At 45.8% G+C, this 18395-nt stretch overlaps 1 protein-coding gene across 1 annotated transcript; it reads left to right on the top strand.

The window, feature by feature from the left end:
- The first annotated feature begins 1623 nt into the window (after positions 1-1623).
- On the top strand, positions 1624-2838 carry LOC149359600 (uncharacterized). Its single transcript, XM_089569088.1, has one exon. It carries the CDS (start codon positions 1642-1644, stop codon positions 2836-2838), a length of 1197 nt encoding a protein of 398 aa, XP_089425214.1. The 5' UTR covers positions 1624-1641.
- Positions 2839-18395: the final 15557 nt, after the last annotated feature.

Here is an 18395-nt window from a genome sequence, read left to right as displayed (position 1 = left end):
TACTCTATTGCTGGAGGTTTGCGTGCAAGAGAAGGACGCATCTAGAAATTCCCATTACAAAGTTGGAACTCACTTTGTCGGTCCCGCTTTTTTTCTGATTCGGTGCGAGCGCCAGAGGTTTTTAATTGACTCAAGGTTTCGACTACCTCCACAAACATAAGAGTTACCGGCATTTTCTCTTGTTAATTGTATCCAAAGTTTTCGCATTTAAAATATCGTTCAGTAATAATGATGTATTCAATTCTCTACTCTTCTCTCCCGTTTTTGGTTTGTTTGTATCTTTTCTTTCCCCTTGAATTAATCTTTGACATTACCCAAAGCAAAACCATTACCTTGGCACCAGTTTACTCTCTACTTGTTGCCCTCCTCACTGAACCCTGACCTATCCTCCTCGTCGGTATGTGCCATGTCACTAAGGCAACATCAACAATGGACAGCCCGATAGTATGGGTCAGATTAAAACAAGGCCTGTTCAGCGGCAGTGACAGCCTTATGGTGTCACACAGAGCTCTTTGAAGCTGATCTGTTGGAGCTGCCGAAGGTACGGCTCCCAGTAGTGGATATTTATGTGGTTTCTATTTGTTGTGAACCTCCGGATTAGTGCTTTCGCACTAATATTATCGTCTGTCGCCTGCGTCCACCGCTGCTCGATACAAAGAAATAGGGCGCAAAGCGCTGCATCGGGGCCTACCGTGCCACGAACGGTAAGACGCCGGCGCGATAAGTAATATAAGGCGAGGAGCTTTCTTCCTGGTGTTGCTTCTCTTTTGATATTATTTTTTTGGCATAGGCTTCGGCAATGGCTCCCTTTATTAATATCAGGGAGTCCTCTGCTTCGAAAACGGCGTCAGTTGTTTGCTACGAACACTGCTTGTTACAAAACTTTTTTTGCGACAACACTTTCAGGAACACTTTTTAGAAGACCAATAAAAAAAAATTGAAATCAGCCATGAAACTTTATACACAAAAGTAGGAAACGTAGATAAAAATGGTATTCGATGGCATGGAAGTGGCTCTAGTTCGAAGAAATCTCTTGGCATCGAGCCGTAGAGCGCCCCCACTAGCTCCTCCTGATATCTAGGCAGTGCTGGGCATTCTTCTGTGACCACACGTCACGGCTGATCCGCTGTACCGTCACAAAGGCGCCGTGAGGGAAACTCCTTTTTCAAGGTTCCCCAGATATTTTCGATGGGTTAAAATCAGCACCTTGAGGCGGCCACTGCAGCTGACGTATGTCGCAGGGCTTGAAAATGGCGCTCAGAGGGCGTGCTTTGTGCACGGGCCTGCGGTGGTGTTGGAAGATGTTGCAGCCATCCTGGAACAACCCTTCGAGTACGTAGGGAATCATGTTCTCTGTGAGGATTTGACGGCCTCGGCCCTATGAACGAGCCGTCGATCCGACGAGTAGGCCGAGGCCGTCCGACTGAAGGCGCCCAACACACTGACCAAGTAGCTACTGCTGACCACGCTTTGGTGTAGTCGGGGAGATACCTGGCATAGGAGAGAGCAAGCAGCTTCTAACAAAATTAACATACGTCGGGTGCAGAATTTAATAAAAGCGGAGTTACCTTAATACACTAGAGAAAAAATTAATACACACCAATTCCCATACCAATCAGTGGGCTCGGCGGCACTACTAGCATGCGGTGCGCTAATCCTTTCGTCTTCATTGTGCAGCTCGCCCTTGGACTGTTTCATCATGGTACTGCCAGCGGCATCGAACCTTCCGAGATAGCCTGGGTGACCTCGCCGGTGAACGGAACTCGTTTCCATGCGTGCGATTCCCTGACGTCAGCGGAATTTCTTCGACCACATCATCCGGGAGCAGCAACGTGCGAGCACATTTCTACGCGTGATCTGCTGAGAGCGCCACCACATGAATGGGCTACATATACCCTTCCCAGGAATTGCATCGGCAGTGGGCTCGGCGGCACTACTAGCATGCGGTGCGCTAATCCTTTCGTCTTCATTGTGCAGGTGAGCAGGCGTTTTGGCAAATGCTTCCGCTCTAGCGACCGTTACTTGGTAGTGCTGCCGTGCCCGCAGCTGTGTCTTGAAGTGTTTGATGTTGCTGTATTCCTGTGCAAACTCCTCCTGTTGTCAGGGGACGTTGAAACAAATCCCGGCCCTGAAATGGCACAAATCGCTAAACAACTGAAGGATATTGCGGAAGATATTAAAGAAATAAAGGAAAAACGGCTGACAGACATAGAAAACAAGTTAGATGCCATAACACTTCTAGAAACTAAAGTGCAGTCTTGTCAAACTGAGATTTCTCGCATGAATCACGTAATAGAAATACTGAAAAAAAAAATAGATGATCTTGAGAACAGGAGCAGGAGATCCAACTTAATTGTTTATGGCCTACCAGAAGATGAAGAAGAATCAACCGAAACTCTGGAGCAGGCTGTCAACAAAAGTATCATTCAAGATACCCTAAAGCTCGATCCAGTTGCCTTTGAACGTATTCACCGGTTAGGCAGGCCGCAGGCTAATAAGACTAGACCGGTAATTTTTAAACTACTGGATGCCCGTAACAAGTCGGCAATACTGAAGCAAGGTTTTAAACTTAAAGACACGAAATATGCCATTGGGGAAGATTTCTCTCCGAGAATTCGAGAAATCAGAAAAAAACTGTGGAACAGTGCCAAAGAAAATCGACAAAAAGGGGACAAAGTTTCGCTTGCCTTCGACAAATTATTTATAAACAGCTGTGCCTTTGTTTGGGATGACGAAACGAACGAGAAAGTTCCGCTGAAAAAAAACGAAGAGCAGGAGGAGACAGTCGAAAAAAGGAGCCCACCAACGACACCGGGAAGAGCGCGATTAAAGCACTGACCATCATAAATGTAAACGCGAGGACCATAGTAAACAAAGTAGAATCTTTAGAAAACCTATTAATTGATCGGGAACCTGATATCGTCGCCGTCACGGAGACTTGGCTTTCACCAGAAATTTCGAGTCATGAAATCGCACCACCCAACTACTCAGTCATTCGGAAAGACCGAGACTCCCGTGGCGGTGGTGTGGCTCTCTTGATAAAGAAAACCCTGCCGTTTGTTACGCTCCCAGATGTGTCAGGTGCTGAAAGCGTATTCTGCAGACTTCTCTGCAACAATACTACTGTCTGTGTAGGCTGTCTGTATAGGAGCCCCTCTTCAGGAGATGAGTGCATTTCTGTCATTCATGACTTCCTTCAACAATATGCTTGCAGCACTAGAATCATTCTCATGGGTGACTTTAACCTTCCGGACGTGGACTGGATAACTATGCAACACACATCATCATCTTCAGAAGCTCTTTTTGACTTAATGCTCTCCTTTAATCTCCACCAAATTATCCTAGAACCAACGCGCAAGCAAGGATCAGCAAACAATATCCTCGATCTTGTACTAATCAGTGATCACTTTCCAGTACACCAAGCGCAGACAGAAATCATCGAAGGCATCTCTGATCACAACATACCATTATGTTTGTTACCTCTAGACTGCTCAATAAAAAAACGATCTGATGTCAAGACGACACTGAACTTCGATAAGGCTGATGATGCCAGCATATTAACCTACCTCGCACATGAATTTGAAGCATTCAGTGAAATGGTCTCCGACCCCTCAATCAATATTAACAGGGTTTGGCTTCATTTTAATACTATGGTTTCACACTGCATAACTAATCATGTTCCACTAAAAACAAGCGTCCACAAAGAAACAGTCCATGGGTAACAAGGGATGTCATCCACAACAAACGTCATGTGAAAAGGTTGCGTATTTATATCAAAAATCATGGTTCATGTCCTTCTAAAACTACAAAACTAGCGTGCGCAATCGCAAAGTTCAGAGAGATAGGCAAACAGGCCAAGAAACGCTATTTTAATGTAACACTGCCTAACTTTCTGACAAACAACCCGCATAGATTTTGGAACCATTTCCGCCCAACTAAAAACCCGTTATCCGACTTGTCTCCTGAGGATAGAGCTAACAATGCTAATGCGTACAACACGTTTTTTCACTCAAGTTTAACAAAAGATGACGGTAATCTCCCGGACTTTTACGGCAATCAAACATCACGCATTGACCCTTTAATCATATCAGATGAGGACATTTTTAATCTATTACTCACGCTTGACCCTAAAAAATCACCCGGACCAGACAATATCCCAAACGATTTCTTGAAACGATACGCAGAATGGTGCAGCAGATACTTGGGTCTGATATTTCGTAAATCTCTCTCGTCATCAACTTTACCCGACGACTGGAAGAAGGCAAAGATTATACCAATACACAAAACAGGAGACACCACATTACCATCGAATCATAGACCAATATCTCTCACCAGCACGGCTTGCAAGTTGCTCGAGCATGTCATCCTTAAACACCTAACAAACTTCCTTGATACTCACAATCTGTTATCATCAAACCAACATGGATTCCGGCATGGGCTATCAACTGTCACACAGCTTACAGAGGTTGTGCATGACCTTGCATTCGCCATCAATAACTGTAGCCAGACTGACATTATATTATTGGACTTTTCTAAAGCATTCGATCGCGTCTGTCATAACAAATTAATAGCAAAGTTACGGGGTGCCATCGGGGATGGGGAAATTTTAGATTGGATTTCAGATTACTTATCAAACCGGACACAATTCGTACTGTTTCAGAACATGGAATCTGCGACAGTACCCGTCATATCAGGTGTACCTCAAGGATCCGTGTTGGGGCCACTGTTATTTTTAATTTTCATCAACGACATAACCAACAATATCGATTCTAACATCAAACTCTTCGCCGATGACTGCATTATATATAAATCAATTAACAGCTACGAAGACCACATTTCACTCAGCGATTCATTGAACAAAATAACCGAATGGTGCAAAACATGGCAAATGACGGTAAACACGACTAAATCTGTTTGCATGACCGTAACAAGAAAAAGGCAGCCTTATGATTTTCCGTACTTTGTTAATGGCAGAATACTGACGAAAGTTCACCAGCATAAGTACTTAGGTATCACACTAACTTCTGACCTCAGATGGGACGCGCACATTGCTAGCATAACCTCGAAAGCATTACGCAAACTATTTTTTCTTCGAAGATGTCTGGGCCTTGCACCCACATCGACAAAGCTTCTCGCATATACTACTTTCGTTCGACCAGTTTTAGAATACGCTAACACAGTTTGGTTCCCCCATTCAGTGACTAATGTAACAAAACTAGAAAAAGTACAGCGTAAAGCATTGCGGTTTATACACAACAAATATAAGCGCACAGATTCACCAACTAACCTCGCGGCTATTTCGGGTTTAGCGACGCTATCATCAAGAGCGCAACAAGCACGACTAAAATTTTTATTTCACCTGATGCACAACTACTACAAGATAGACGTATCAAAATACATATCTTTCTCGCAATCACGCCCGTCGAGGCATAAACACGCACGCGCGATAACAGAATACTCATGCCATAACGACACGTTCATGTATTCGTACTTTCCCCTCGTGATCAGAGAATGGAATCGCCTTGATCCCTCAATCATAACTGCAACCACATTATCTCAGTTCACGTCACGAATAGAATCCTTATCAATTAACGAATAAAGCAGTTTCACTGACATACTCAACCGTCTTTCATCACTTCATTAGATTGTTAATTAATCGTGAAGAAAGTCTCTCTTATTTTTTCCGCTGCTGTGTTCCCATGTGCTCTAATTGAATTCCTTATGGCAATGCTCCACCCGACTCCTAGACATGTATTTTTCTTTTTCCTTGCTAATGTTTACCTTTTCTTTTATTTTGCTTGTTCCTTTCTGTTCACCTGTGTTTGATTTGTATTCACTTGTTTTTTTTTTAATTCCAGAGTGCACTACTCAAATTTTTATCATGTTTGTCATTTTTGTTCGCCCACCTGCTATGGTCCCTGCTGGGACGGGCAGTATTGTAAATAAATAAATAAATAAATAAATAATAAATAAATAAATAAGATAAAACGCACGAGTTCCCACACATTCAGCTGACGCTTATAATTGATACATGCAAATGAACCACTTCGTTTTCAATATAGCGTTCAAGCCATAATAGTAGAATTGAGGCTGCACTGCATTCTTAAGAATGAGATGTGTTACAAACCATGCTGATTTTATAGTACTTAGATGTTAATGAAACTTTACCCGTGTTTTACGCTAGCTGTAAAATGGCAGCTGATAACTGGTGTTGAAGAGACGCCACACATGCTGTCTTGATCCAAGCGTATGCCGAATGTGGGCTCATCCGTGAAGAAGACCCCCCCCCCCCCCCCCCCCGCCACTCTGCAGTCCAATGCTTGAAGATTCGGTCGAGTATGAATCTCTGTTCCCTCTGCCTTGTTGTAAGATGTAGTTTCTGAAGGGCAACGGAAATCATTAAACCTGGTTCTTGCAACCTCTTACTGATAGCGTTGCAGCAGCAACTTAGACCCAGTGCATCGCGAATCTCCCTGCGTGGCGAAAGGGGTCTACAGCAATGGCAGCAATGATCAGTTAGTCGTCTTCTAACATTGTGAGGTGTGGCTACCCACTGCGGTGAGCATAATGAGATGCGACTTACATTTCTTCTGGTTCTCTCGGTGCGACAGCAGATTGCACGCTGACGGGCACTGTGGGTTGGACAGCGCGAAACAGACGAAAGCACAAAAGAAAGAGACACTGCAGACGAGCGCTGTATAAACATGGAAAAGGGCCCTGTGCAGTAGAAATACACTGCAGAAGGATGGATAGCTGCGCGAATTGGTAAAAGCTCATTGTGGGTGGTGCAGCGCGAAACAGACGAAAGCACGAAACAAAGAGACACCGCAGACGAGCATTTGTGCTTTGGTCTGTTTCGCGCTGTACCATCCACAATGAACTTATACCAAGTCTCCCAACTATCCACCCTCTACGCTAAGGGACGCCTTCAATGATGAATTCGCCCGGTGCGCGTTGTCTCCTCGACCGGGACATGCGGTGTCATTCAAGGGAAGTGCCGAAGCCAATGCAGTATTCTGGTTTTAATGCGTTTCGTACTCGGTCGATGCCCATTGACCAGACAAAACCATATCAGGATAGCAGCGCGTATCTGAAAGGTCACGGCGCGCTGTTCCAAAAAATAAAATAGGATGGCTGAATACAGGTTCCGCATTGTGCACTAGCTGGCAGACTTCGAAACGTCAAAAAGCGAGAATGATCGCATTGGCTTGGGTACTTGTAAAAATGCCACCTCGTGTCCCGACTGAGAAGAGAAGGCGCGTGATGCGACTTATCTTCTCGGTTCGAGACAAGAGGTGGCATTTTTGCAACGACTTCGCATCGAAGGTGTCGCTCAGCGTGCAGTTTTCCGCCGCATCATGAGGCGCAATACTGAAGCCTATAGAAGTGAACATGGCGGAATATCTGATTCTCAGTGTTATGGGCTGCCAAGACTCCCTACTTTAAGAGAGGAAGAATTGACTGCCGCTACTATTGCTGTAGACCCCTTTTTCCACGCCAGGGAGATTTGCCACGCACTGGGACTCAGCTGCTGTTGCGACATTATCAGGAGCAGCAGGATGCAAAAGGAAGATTTTACGAGCAGCGTTGCCGTTTATAAACGACATGTGACAACAAAGCAGAGGTAAGGGCGTCTCAACTCCGCCTGAGCTTTCCAGTAATGGACTGCAGGGGAGTGCCGGGAGGTCATCTTCACGGATGAGTCAACGTTAAGCACATTTTTGGAAGAATGCAGCGTGGCGCCGTTTGTTCAACAGCTGGTATGACCTGACATTCTTATAGCCAGTGCCGTCACTAGGCTTAGCGGTACCTGGTGCGGGGGCCCGGCGCCTCACTTAAAGCAGCGGACGGCACCGCCAATGACTTTTGACAGAAAGCAGTGTCTTCGTTAGGCGAGGAATTATCGTGAAGTTCATTGGTGAAAACGTCTTGCAAAAAAAATCTGCAAATAGAGTAGCTAAACGTGTGCGAAAAAGATATGTTATAGTGTACCTGATCGCTGCATAGCAGTTACGGCATTACTTTATTAACGAGACATCGGGGAAGGGCTTTGCACGTCGAGGCCAACATGACAGAAAGGTAAGGAGGTATATCTGTAGGTTAAAGGTTGTGGGGTTTAAAATGGGGAGATAAACACGTATTCCCCGCTTAAGCGCGGCTGACACAGTTCAAAACCGCGCGGACCCCACCCCGTGGTCGCGTACGCTACTGAGCGCACGCCGACCACGGCGGGCCTTGCTCTGCGGGAACAAAGGAACGACACACTGGCTGACACAAACAAGGCATTTATTGCTATAGCAACAATAACGCCAGCTAGCAACAAAATACACTGAGGAATCTAGGATGTCCGACTCACCAGCACGGCTACGAGCGAACGTCCGCCCACGGTAGGGCAAAGGGAACTCCGAGGTCGAGCGGGACGGGCTCGGCGGGAGTAAGTTCCGACCGAGGGGCGCCCGTCGACGAAGAGCGAAGCTGCGAGCGAAACGTCTGCTCGCTTCCCGATGCCGAGCAGAAGAGAGCCCGTAGCTCCCCGCGAGCGCGCAGCAAAACGCCATCCGTGGCGCTGGTGTCGCTGCGACGCGAGCGCCCTCCCCTGTTAGTGGAAAGTCACCGAACCGAGAGGAGTGCTTTGCGGAGGAGCTAACCACAGGGAACTAGCGCGTTGAGGGAAAGCGAACGCAGGGGACGAAGGCGTCCCCACAAGGTAACTAGCAGACAACGTAGGTGGGTTTTGTTATACGCTGGCAGAGGTCGTACTAGGATACGGAGCGTCGTGCGGTGCAGTAAACACCGGGAAAAAGAAACTACAGCGCACGCAGTTGTGCGGGCCATGCCAGGACGGCCAACAGTGGGCAGGTCATGGAGTTGCTTGAAGACGGCCGAATGGAGCCGCTGGGCACCACAAGGACCAACGCAGCTTAATTTTTGTGATCGGTTTTCCAAACCGTCTCTTCCTGACGGCGCTCTCGTAAAGAAAGTTTAATAACAAACCGCGTACCGTAGCAGCCATTTAAAGCACCTCTGAGAGGATTCGTTGAAATAAATATAAAACTCACTGCCGGAGAAAGTGCTTAAAACAACATGTAAAAAAAGACAACAGTACAGCGATAAAACAGCATGGCGACAGAACAGCACAGGAAGAGTGCCACATTGCGACTAAACAGTAGTCCCGAGCACGGTACAGCGTTGCAAGCGTTGCAGCGTTGCAGTTTACAAGCGTACAATTGATCAATGTAGCAAAGCAGAAAAAGCTGTAATTCCAGCGAGGAAGGGCAATAAAAGGGTCTGGCTGGAATTTAAAGTCAGCATGCAGTCACAGCAGATAGTTGACTTCATGCAGTGCGCTTAGGAATGGCTTCCGTTGGGCCACTTTTAGTCGGTGCGTGCGGTCCGGGGCAGCCTTGTGTTCACTTTTTGCGCTGATTATTATATGTGGTGCTCAAACTAGGGCTACTATTGCGTTTAGAGCTTTTTTCTTTAATAATAACGCTCACATCGCCGGAAAAAGGGTGTTGTGCGTCGCCTTAAACTGCAGAAATCTCTAAGAAACGGAATGCAACATGTTCCGAGCGCCGTCAAGTATTAAGCGCCCAAAAATACTACGCCTTTGCGATCCGCTGACAGACTGCCTGCGACGTACTCATCAACTGCAGGCTGTTGTAGGAGCACGTCCTTTTAAAGTTGACTTGCATACATTTGCTCATATTCAACATCTTCCAACGCACACACCATGTTGCCATCATGCCGAAATCATTCAAAACTTCGCAGTCACTGTGATCGTTAATGACTCTGTACCAGACATAGCCTTCGGCAAACATTCCAAACGATGACGTAATGTTCTCTATAATGTCATTAATAAGCGCTACGATTAAGAATGGTCCTGGTATTGATCCCTGGGGCCCTTCAGAAGCGACGGGGGAATTAAAAAAAAAAAAACCGTTCAGAACAACAGTCTGCTGGCTACCGGAAAGAGGTAATCAGCAATCCATTTGAGCACATCACTATCCAGACCATAAGCTGTAAGTTTGATGCAAGTAAGCCATGTTTAACCGCACCAAACCCCTGCTGAAATGCAAAAGAAAACAGTTAACTAACTGCCTATGAGTAGCCAGAGCCAAATCATGTGGGAATTCTACCAGCTGTGCAGCACATGAAAATCTGCGATGAAGTCCGTGCTGTTTGTTGGTGTCTATGGCTATTTCCACTGAAAATCTGACTGCTGCAATCTTGAAAACGTCGTGAAATGAAATGTATTGGTTTGGTTGATGGGGTTTAACGTTCAAAAGCGACTCAGGCTATGAGGGACGCAGTAGCGAATAGCTCCAGAAATTTCGACCACCTGGGGTTCTTTAACGTGCACTGATATCGCACAGTACAGGGGGCCTCTAGAATTTCGGCTCCATCGAAATTCGACCGCTGCGACCGGGTTCGAAACCGCGTCTTTTCGGTCAGTATCGACACCGCCAACCCTTTTCGCAAGCATGCTGTACGGTGGCGGCAGGACACTTTTTAGGGCGCAATAGCCTTAGTTTAATCTAGACTGCTGTTCACTTCTAAGCAACAATCACCTTGACATATTTGTTCGTGACGTCATGAGCTTGAATAAAGTAGCGGGAAAATTTTGGTCTATATTTTATATCCAATTTTCTCAACAATAAATGGGGCTTTTGCTGCCGAACAATCATGAACACGGCCAGGCATTGAATGAATTGCTACTCACCAAAAATATTGGATACACTTGCGCTCAGTGCTCCCTCAAACGCTTGTTGGCTTTCTGAATCATGTAGTTGGAAAGATAATTTCCATTCGTGGTGTCGCTGGACCATTTCACGTATTTATTAGCAGCTCGGTATCGAGAACATTCATTACTATTAAGTATAACTTTTTTTTAATGATTGAAGTCAAACACTACTTTCCATATTATAAGTTCGCTCTTAGAGATAATCACAACACAAGACTTCCTTCTTTTCGAAAACCTTTATACATTTCTATTGAGAACTGGTTGAGAGCAACGATACAAAAAATTAGTATTCTGTTTTGCTCGAATCATGTTTTCTTGAAAAGAAAATTGAGAAATTCTAGAGGCCCGTGTACTGTGCGATGTCAGTGCACGTTAAAGAACCCTAGGTGGGCGAAATTTCTTGAGCCCTTCACTTCGGCTTCCCTCATAGCTCGAGCCGCTTTGGGACGTTAAACCCTATAAACCATAAACAATAAACCATTTTTGGTGCCTGTTTATTATGTCTGCTAGCTTCTCCTACAATGCACGCTTGAATAACGCTGTGAAAGAAATACATTAACTTCAAAGGTTCGTGCAAGCGGCTTTGTTTATTTGACTTATAGCTGCGTCGTGCCTGTGTGCCATCAAATCACACGAATGATTTGTTTTACGATGTCCCTATGCGGAATTAAATGTACCCCGCCATGCCTCGACGAGTACGTTTCATGGTTTTATCTTAAGTATCAAAGCAGAATGCAAACATCTCTTTGAAGAACCTGACAATGATGCAAACCTCATTACATTCTCGTAGACTACCAAACTAAGCTTCACGAATCTCCATAAGCAGCTTTTAGGCAATATGATGTTAACCTGTTCGGACCAACTGGCGACGCACCGACTGCATTTCTGAGCACCTGGGCGAAATCTCATAGGCGCAACTGTCTCGAGTGAACATCATTTTGTGAAAGATAGCAACCAGACACAGAGGTTTCCTTATTTGTGCTTTCATCAAAGAAGCATTGTGAGAAGCTCTGCTTGAGAAAAGGAACGCTGGCCGAACTAAAGCCGTCGAATGAGGCAATTCAGAAGGTGCAGCTACGAATGAACAGGAAAGTTCATTTGCTCGATTCATTTATACAAGAACTGAGTTCTAAGTCACACTACTCATAAACACGAGCGATAAGAATGTATGAAAATATATTTCGTTAAAAAGGGAGGGAACAAGGACCAGCCAAGGAGCCTTTGCAGCTTTAGCCTCTCCTCCTTCCCCATCGCTGATGGGAAATGATCTACCTGACCGTCAATCCATACGTCCGTCCCTCTCTGTATGTCTATGATATGTGATGAGCTTTTGCTTTTTTGCGCTGCAGCATGAAATTCATGTCTAAGAAAATTTTCGAAAGCATCTTTTTTCATTATTTGCAAATAATGACATGTAAATTAATTTCCAGTTTTATTTGTTAAGCCTCAAGCATGGTTTTGGTCATAAGATTTCTGCCTAAATATTTGCGTAGAGCTCCTGTATTACATTGGTTGACGGTTTTGGTAATGCTATCAGCAGACGTAGGCGAATCGCAAGTGCTAACCCGAGTTCATTTAATGACGTCACCCAAAGTGTGCCGAGTACCCTTGCAAGCCCCGTTAGCAGCTTGTGGAGCTTTGTTCCGCGAAACCTCGGGCAGATCGAGAAGTCCTAGTTAGGGACGCTGGCTGCGATCCCAGAAAAAAGGAATTCATCTAGTCGGCTCGCGTTACTTTTTCAGGGCACGGTAACAGGTATCGCCTAGTGACGCTGGCGTTGGAAATCTAAGCCACTGTACGCATGATTTTTCAAATGATGACTAAGGATTCACGGTGCGTTTGAAAATAAAATGTATTTCTACCCGGCTCTTTTGAAAGTCTGTTCAATTTTAATAACGCCTGAAATAAGCCTTCGGCAATTTCAGAAAATTTGAGGAATAAGGAACAAAATATTTGTAGAACATGAATGTAATGAATAGTTTTCTGTGTAGGTGGTATCACAGTATAGGATACAACGAATGTAATGCGCAATTTGGGGAGTAGGTGCAACTTATTAACCCAGTCAGAAAAAAAAATATTCACCCGCCAGTTGCTACAAAAGTTACTGGGCTTTTTTATTATGTGGATAATGTTGGGAAAGATGGCAAAACGCGCTGCCAGGGATGCCAGGCGAAAGAATTTGAAACCGCTGTGGCTGCTATACCATATTGCTGCAGTCTGACGAAATGCGTGTACGCAGGCAGCCTCAGATGCTGGGAAGAAAGGTGTCAAGACGCTGCTAGCATTATCAGTGGTTTACTCGAAATGCGTGTGTCACGCAACCCTCTGCATGCGTATGGTTATCTGTTACTTTTGACAATGATTGTATATTTACTGGTAATAAAAACAATCATGCACTCCCCGGATTTTGTACTATGATATAGTTTCGTGCGAAGTTCTGATATCCTTTATCCCTAATACGGTCCACTTTTTTACCAACGATGTGATGTTTCAAGTGGGTCGCCAGTATCTCAGCCTTGCGATTAGCCACAGCAAGCGCTTTGTTACTATTCACTTCGTACATGCTACAAGAGCAGCAGCAACATGACGGTACGGTCCATATGGCGACACCGCGAAATCTACCTCCTGAAGATAGCACAATGGGTGGCTTGTATTCCCAAGGCATCGGCAGGGACCGATGCTCGGAAGTGGGAGGTTGTGTAACAAAGGATGTGTAAAGTGCAAAGTGTAGCTCTGTCGTGCCATTGTATTGCGGCTGAAATCGTTCGTTTGGTTTCTTGAACAGACGCATTTCAAAAGGCCTGCAAGACTATCGAAGGTTATTCTCCAAGAAACAAACTTTGTGGCAGCAGCCTTCCAAAAGAAGTCTGTATTACTGTTCCCTGCTTCTTATTTGTTATCTTTTCACACTTTTTTATGCTTATTGCTTCAGAAATTTGATTCAGGCATTAAAATCGAATACGACTGAGCGACCGATGCTGATTTCTCAATAATTAATACAAAAGCTATACTCTCGAAATGATTAGTGAGAGAAAGCACCTTCGGTCATGGCCAATGCTGTTTTTGTGCTGAATATTCTATCATGAGTTATTCTAAATGGAACAAAAGTCACTTGTAACACATTAGCTATGCTTTGCTAGGTAACTGACGGTTCACCGGCAGTCGCTAATTCTACCTTGTAAACTTCCGAATAGCAGTATCAGGAAGTGCGGCAGTGCCCCATTAGAGTATAAATATTTCAAAAGCTGAGGTTTGACTTAGCTATCATAAAACATCGGAAAACTAAATTGATTAATTTCTTTTACGCATCTGCCTCTTTTCGGGCATAAGGCATGGAGGTACAAGATTAAAAAAAAGACGGAAGGAAGCGTTGTGTGCACAAAAAAGATTATAGCCAAATGTCACCTGTAAAAAATTTTAAACTTTCCAAGGATGGGTCATTTTTCACAGTTTACATACTTGTGTTGCTTGTATTTCTGATGTTCTATGCCTGTGGGGGAGCGAGAAATGCTGTAGAAAGTTTTGATCAATATTTTTTCTCTATGCCGTCAAGTGTCGCTACAAAAGCTTGCACTAACTTTTCTCGCCATGCTCAGTCTTCTGTTACAACAGCAAAGAACGAATCAGGCGGCTATAATTCATATTTTATCAGGTTTATTAAGTGTTCGAGGCAATCGGGGTCCCACCAAACACAAGAGCACTAGAGTGGCGATAGCACACGTGTAAAGTGTATTTTCCGTTTAAGCTCATTCGGCAAGTGATTAAAAGTTTGGGACAATAATTCCATAAGAAATTCATTTTCATTTGTAACATGTGCAATGAGCTGGGAAGAAATTAAGTCGGTGGTAAAAAAAAAAGAATGTAGGTACATAAATTTCGGTATAGATCTCCGACCACCATTATTTATCTGGCATTTGTACGACTGGCAGGAGAGTTTTATCGAAAAGCTCAGATGCATAGTTTAGCTTATATTTATTGCCAACTCTTACCTGGCTGTTAGTGCATCTAGATCTTTCTGCAAAGTCTTAGTGTCGCTAAGGTTTCATTAGCTCCTCATCGAACAACGTTGACAGCTAAGGTTCAAAATGAATGGGCAATCTGTATTATGTCATTTCAATCGCAGCTACACGCTGATATATCAGTGTATTCGTGCTATGCCACCACAGTATCTCGGAACAATGTCTTGTGCCATAATTCAAATCAGCTTAATTCTCATTTCTGAACTCCCTTCAGACATGTGTAACCGCGCGTGCTAGTTTAGATTTTAATTAACGTTGGGAACTATCGGACAGGCACTGACATCTTAGCTATGTGTTGGCTGCGCATGAAGCGCTAACACAATTAGAGCTTGAAATAACAACGCGTAAATTAATAGAAAGAGAAGGTGAATATGATATAGCCGCCAGTTATAAGTTCGGTAGGCGATCAGAACAAAAGCAAAGTACAGCCTCAGATACTCGATACCTTTGCAGCCTTTTTTGTTTCTAGACTGCCGATTTCAGGTATATTATGCCAGGGGCTAAACACAATCTCACCTTTACGCAGAATATCCACTACTTTTCCCAAGTCTTCTAGAACTACGCCATTAATCACTAGGCGATGGCGTACGTTGCTTACGCCATCACCGAGTGATTCAGTTCTTTTGCGGGCGCAAGTGAGCCCAAATAAAGAGCTTCGTTTGCAAGGCTTGTTGCTGTTTTCCTGACTGCTGGACTGCCGTCACTACAACGTGACATCTGATGGAGGTGCTGGGTAGCCTTCCAGGTACCGGCCAACCCCTGCAAGTCGTGACGCCAGCCCTTTGAGTTATTCGCCGGAAGACCTGACTCCAGGCTACCACGCAGCCTCTGGAGCCTCCAGCCATGTCTTACGCCGCAGCAGTGCGCCGTCCTGTACCTCGACGACGGGACCCAAGCCCCTATCGCCCTTAGCCAGCTGCGCTGGAGCGCCGCCCTCTCGCCCCAACTCGCCCGTCTTACGAGCGTCGTACACGGCCGGGGAAATGCGTAGAGTGGAGAACACCCGACCAGCGCCGCCCACAATGCTTCCACTGCGGAGAAGCCGGTCACATTCTCCGGTACTGCCCATACAGGAGAATGGGCATCCGAGGGTTCCCTTACGACGCCCCACGACCCCGACCCGGCCAGCGACCAGCCGAAATCGAGGATTTTTTGCGTCGGGAAGGATATTCATCGCCGAGCTGCCTATCACGTTCTCCGTCGCCATCGTCACCGCGCTAAGTATCTCCCAGCCGAGGGTACGCAGTGCGTGGACGCTTCCCCAGCCCCCGAAGGTTAAACTGAATAAAGCAGCCTCTGGAGGTGAGGTTGCTTCTGAGCGCAAGATCTAAGATCCTCCATCGAGGAAAACAGAAGACTATGCCCCCTACGATGACGACGAACCCTACGACAACGACGACCCCTACGACAACGACGACCCCTACGACAACGACGATCCCTACGACGACGACGACGACCCCTACGACGACGACGACGACCCCTACGACGACGACTACGACCTCTACGACGACGACGACGACCCCTACGACGACGACGACCCCTACGACGACGACGACCCCTACGACGACGACGACCCCTATGAAGACGACGATCCCTACGACGACGACGATCCCTACGTCGACGGCGACTACTACGACGACAAATACGACGACAAAAAACTACGACAACACCGACGACAACACCGACGACGACACGGCCAGACTTCAAGCTTTTACCGCTGCCCTTACACCTTATTAGGAACGCTAAAGGACTCTAAGTTCTCGAATCATTCTCCGTGTTTCATTTCATCTTAAAGCATCGAGACGATGCTTCTTTGGAAGGAGGGTAATGCCACGTATCATTGTAGTGTTTGTTCGTTCACGCTCAAGGCTGCAGGAAAGGGCTGTTATCATTTTTGTTCGTGACGCGAGAAGCGACCAGTCTAATCTCGACTGATCGCAGCCATGAAAGGCTGCATCTAGGTTTTTCCAGATTACTGTAGATGATCCTGTCCTGCTATCTGGAAGTTTCTTTGCCGGCTTTAAATTGAGCGATGCCGCGAGCGGCGGACATTCGTAGTTCGACGATTGACGAGCACGTACGTTGCTTACGCCATCGCCGAGTGATTCAGTTCTTTTGCGGGCGCAAGTGAGCCAAATAAAGAGCTTCGTTTGCAAGGCTCGCTGCTGTTTTCCTGACTGCTGGACTGCCGTCACTACAACGTGACAATATGTACAACTTCTGTACATATAAAAAAATCAGAGAAATCATTATTCAGCCAAAGGCTTTTGGTGCAAATTGCCCCAGCCATGTGAACGTTTTCTTACTCGGGCGATTGTCAGAAGACGTGAAAAGCTACTAGAATCAATAAATCTTCCACCAGGTCATGGACTTAAAAGTATTCTATGTAGCGTGACGATGCTTCTGAAGGCGCCACTCTATGCTTTTCTTGTCCTCGTCAAGATGGCGCCACACTCATCGTTGCCTTTCGCGTTCGTTGTCGGGAGCTATTGCGCGTTTTTTTTCTTCCATTTTGCGATGGCGTGAAATCTGACTTTGGAGAGGAAATTTTGTGGTAATAACATTAGTGTGTCACGGCATATACGAGGTCTGTTAGAAAAGTATCCGACCTTTTGCCGAAGAAAAAAAACTGGCATAACTGGAGCGTTGGAAACCTAATCACCTTCAAAGCAGTCTCCTTGGGACTCCACATACTTCTCCCAGTGGTGCTGCCATTGTTGGAAGTATTCCGAAAAGGCCCCTTTCGGAATGGAGTTTAGCTCAGCTGTCGTTGCAGCCATAATGTCCTCTCTTGTCTGAAAACGCGCTCCTTTCAATGGCCTCTTGATTTTGGAAAACAGACAGAAGTCACAGGAGGCCATATCAGGAGAGTAAGGAGTCTGTTGAACTACAGCAGTCTGATTTTCCGCGAAAAAAGTGTGAATTTAGTGCGAGGAATGTGCAGGAGCATTGTCATGATGGATGCGCCAATTTCCTGTTGACCTCAACTTCGGCCTCTTGCGCCGCACAGCACCACGCAGGCGACGGAGGACATCCCTGTAGTATTCCTTTGGTCAATGTTTACTTTGCGGAGTGCGCACGCGTGGTGTGCCACACAGAGGGAGTCAAAGAAAGCAGTCAGCATCACTCTGACATTGCTGCGCACGTGGCGGGCCTTCTTTGGTCTTGGTGACATGGAATGCTGCCATTGTGACGACTGGGATTTGGTTTCCGGGTCGTACCTGTACACTCAAGACTCGTCACCAGCGATTATGGTGTTGATGAAGTCGAGGTCACTGTTTGTGGAATCCAGCATATCCTGTGAGTCTACAACACGAAGCTGCTTTTGCTCCACCGTGAGCAGCTTCAGCGCGAATTTTGCCGCATCTTTCTCCATGGCCTAATTTTCGGTGATCATGGAATGTTCAGAAAAACTGGTGATGTCCACCTCTTCCACAATTGCTCGGATAGTCACACGATGGTCCCGCGTCACCACAGCGTTCACTTCGGCAATGACCTGGTCATTTCGGCATGTTGATGGCCGGCCGGAGCGTGGCTCTGTCTGCACCGATGTGCGGCCGTCTTTAAACCAATTGTACCACTGCTTAATTTGTGTGCTGCTCATAGCATTTTCACCGAAAGCCGTCTCAATG

Source organism: Amblyomma mixtum, chromosome 2 (assembly GCF_055824585.1).
Source record: "Amblyomma mixtum isolate Tamu chromosome 2, ASM5582458v1, whole genome shotgun sequence".
Taxonomy (NCBI): Eukaryota; Metazoa; Arthropoda; class Arachnida; order Ixodida; family Ixodidae; genus Amblyomma; species Amblyomma mixtum.
Note: the sequence above shows the minus strand (reverse complement) of the source record. Positions and strands in the feature narration are given on the sequence as shown.

Excerpts from the sequence above, each read along its gene's own strand:
- LOC149359600 (XM_089569088.1), top strand. The coding sequence starts at position 1,642 with ATGCGGTGCGCTAATCCTTTCGTCTTCATTGTGCAGCTCGCCCTTGGA.